General features: G+C 45.7%; 1 protein-coding gene across 3 annotated transcripts in view; it reads left to right on the top strand.

Moving 5' to 3' along the window:
- BUD31 (BUD31 homolog) overlaps positions 1–2235 on the top strand; it is a 10554-nt gene that overhangs the window by 1544 nt on the left and 6775 nt on the right. For all 3 annotated transcript variants that reach the window (XM_021711858.1, XM_008057138.2, XM_008057139.1), the window contains one exon: positions 655–774. In XM_021711858.1, coding sequence (XP_021567533.1) covers positions 681–774 — 94 coding nt within the window. In that variant the 5' untranslated portion in view covers positions 655–680. The remainder of the gene's footprint in view (positions 1–654; positions 775–2235) is intronic.

Raw genomic sequence — 2235 nt, 5'->3', positions numbered from 1 at the left:
TTTTTTGATTTATTGTAGAGATGAGGTCTGCTGCCCAGGCGGGTCTCGAATCCGCAGGCTCAGGCAATTCACTCACCTCAGCCTCCCAAAGGCGCGGGATTACAGGCTGAGCCACCGAGCCCGGCTTAATTTTATGTTCTGTGTTCCCAACATTCAATACTGTGTCAGGCTTATAGTTGATGTTAGTTAATGATAACAGCAAATACCTATTAAACACACATTGTGCATCAGGCATGCCGAGCCCGGCTTAATTTTATGTTCTGTGTTCCCAACATTCAATACAGTGTCAGGCTTTAATAGGCATTTGCTGTTAATGATAACAGCAAATGCCTATTAAACACGCACTGTGCATCAGGCATGCTGTATACAATCATAATTAAGTCTTCAATGACCTCATAAGGTAGGTTTTGTTGTCCCAATTTTACAGATGAGGAAACTGAGATTTAGGAAGGTTAATTGGCTTTTTAAAGATTACAATGATTAAGTAGCAGAGCCAGGAATTGAACCCAGGCAATCAGCATGCTAAACTCTTTCCTGTAGCTGCTATGCTATGCTGCCTCAAGGAAGTAAACATATACTGTACCAAAATAGTGGCTGGCAAAGATCTTTGGGGAACTGAGATGCAGAAATCAATTCATAAATTTTTTTCTTCAGATCTTTACAGATCCTGTAGGGGGGAAATGCCTAAAGTCAAAAGAAGCCGGAAGGCACCCCCAGATGGCTGGGAGTTGATAGAGCCAACATTGGATGAATTAGATCAAAAGATGAGAGAAGGTGAGTGAAGGAGTTCTTGTCTGGGTGGGCTAGGTCCAAGGGTCACAAGCTTAGATGCTTCCAGGGGCCAGGAATAAATGCAAAGAGGCTGATTTCCTAACATTGACATATTTTGTTTGCTTATTAACCATAGCGATAGTATAGGTGCTGGAAAGTAAGTTAATATTAATGAAAAGGCCCTCCACAGACATATATTTAAAATCATACAAAATATATTTACTTGGAAATGCTACTCTTTTTCACGTTCACATTTTATGAAACATTTTATTTTTGAATTGGAGTCTCACTCTGTCGCCCAGACTGGAGTGCAGTGGCCGCTCCCGGTCACCACAGCCTCGACCCGCTGGGCTCTGGCGATCCTTCCGCCTCAGCCTTCCGAGTAGCTGGAACTACAGGTGCGTGCTACCATGCCCGGCTGATTTTTTGATTTATTGTACAGATGAGGTCTCGCTGCCCAGGCGGGTCTCGAACCCGCGGGCTCAGGCAATCCACTCACCTCAGCCTCCCAAAGGCGCGGGATTACAGGCTGAGCCACCGAGCCCGGCTCTTATGAAACATTTTAGATCAGACTTTTCCTGTGGGTCTTTGACACTGTCTTCATCATCATTTAATCTTTACATCATCCAGTGGTTTTCTAGAATGCACCATCACCACCTCCCTGTAAATGTTGTGTGGCTCTACACTTTGTGAACATATGTAGTATTCCGTCTTTAGAAATGTTATCTGAAGCCACAAGCATCCTTATATGATCACAGGGTAACTGTGTACTGAATTACTTTTCTTTTTTTTTGAGTTGCGTCTCACTCCATCACTCAGGCTGGAGTGCAGTTCATGGCCACCCCAGCGTCGACCTACTGGGCTCCAGTGATCCTTCCACCTCAGCTGGAACTACAGGTGTGGGCTACCATGACTGGCTAATTTTTGATTATTGTCAAGACGAGGTCTTGCCAAGTTGCCGGGGCTGGTCTCGAACCCGCGAGCTCAGGCAGTCCTCTTGCCTCAGCTTCCAAAAGTGCTGGGATTACAGGCTGAGCCACCAAGCCTGACCCTGAATTACTTTTTAAAGAAACCTTTTAATTTTATTTACCTATTTATTTATTTATTTAGAGTTGCAGTCTCACTCCGTCACTCAGGCTGGAGTGCCATGGCACACTCACAGCCAACCTGCTGTGCTCCAGTGATTCTTCTGCCTCAGCCTTCCAAGTAGCTGGAACTATAGTTGTGTGCTACTGCACCCAGCTGATTTTTGATTTATTGTAGAGACGAGGTCTTGCCAAGTTGCCCAAGCTGGTCTTGAACCTGTGGGCTCAGGCCATCCACTTACCTCGGCCTCCCAAAGTGCTGGGATTACAGGCTGAGCCACTGAGCCAGCCCTTTTTTTTTTCTTTTTTTTGAGTTGGAGTGTCACTCTGTCGCCCAGACTGGAGTGCAGTGGCTGCTCCCGGTCACCACAGCCTCGAT

This window comes from Carlito syrichta, unplaced genomic scaffold (assembly GCF_000164805.1).
Source record: "Carlito syrichta isolate Samal-C Ts95f unplaced genomic scaffold, Tarsius_syrichta-2.0.1 Scaffold302779, whole genome shotgun sequence".
NCBI lineage: Eukaryota > Metazoa > Chordata > Mammalia > Primates > Tarsiidae > Carlito > Carlito syrichta.
Note: the sequence above shows the minus strand (reverse complement) of the source record. Positions and strands in the feature narration are given on the sequence as shown.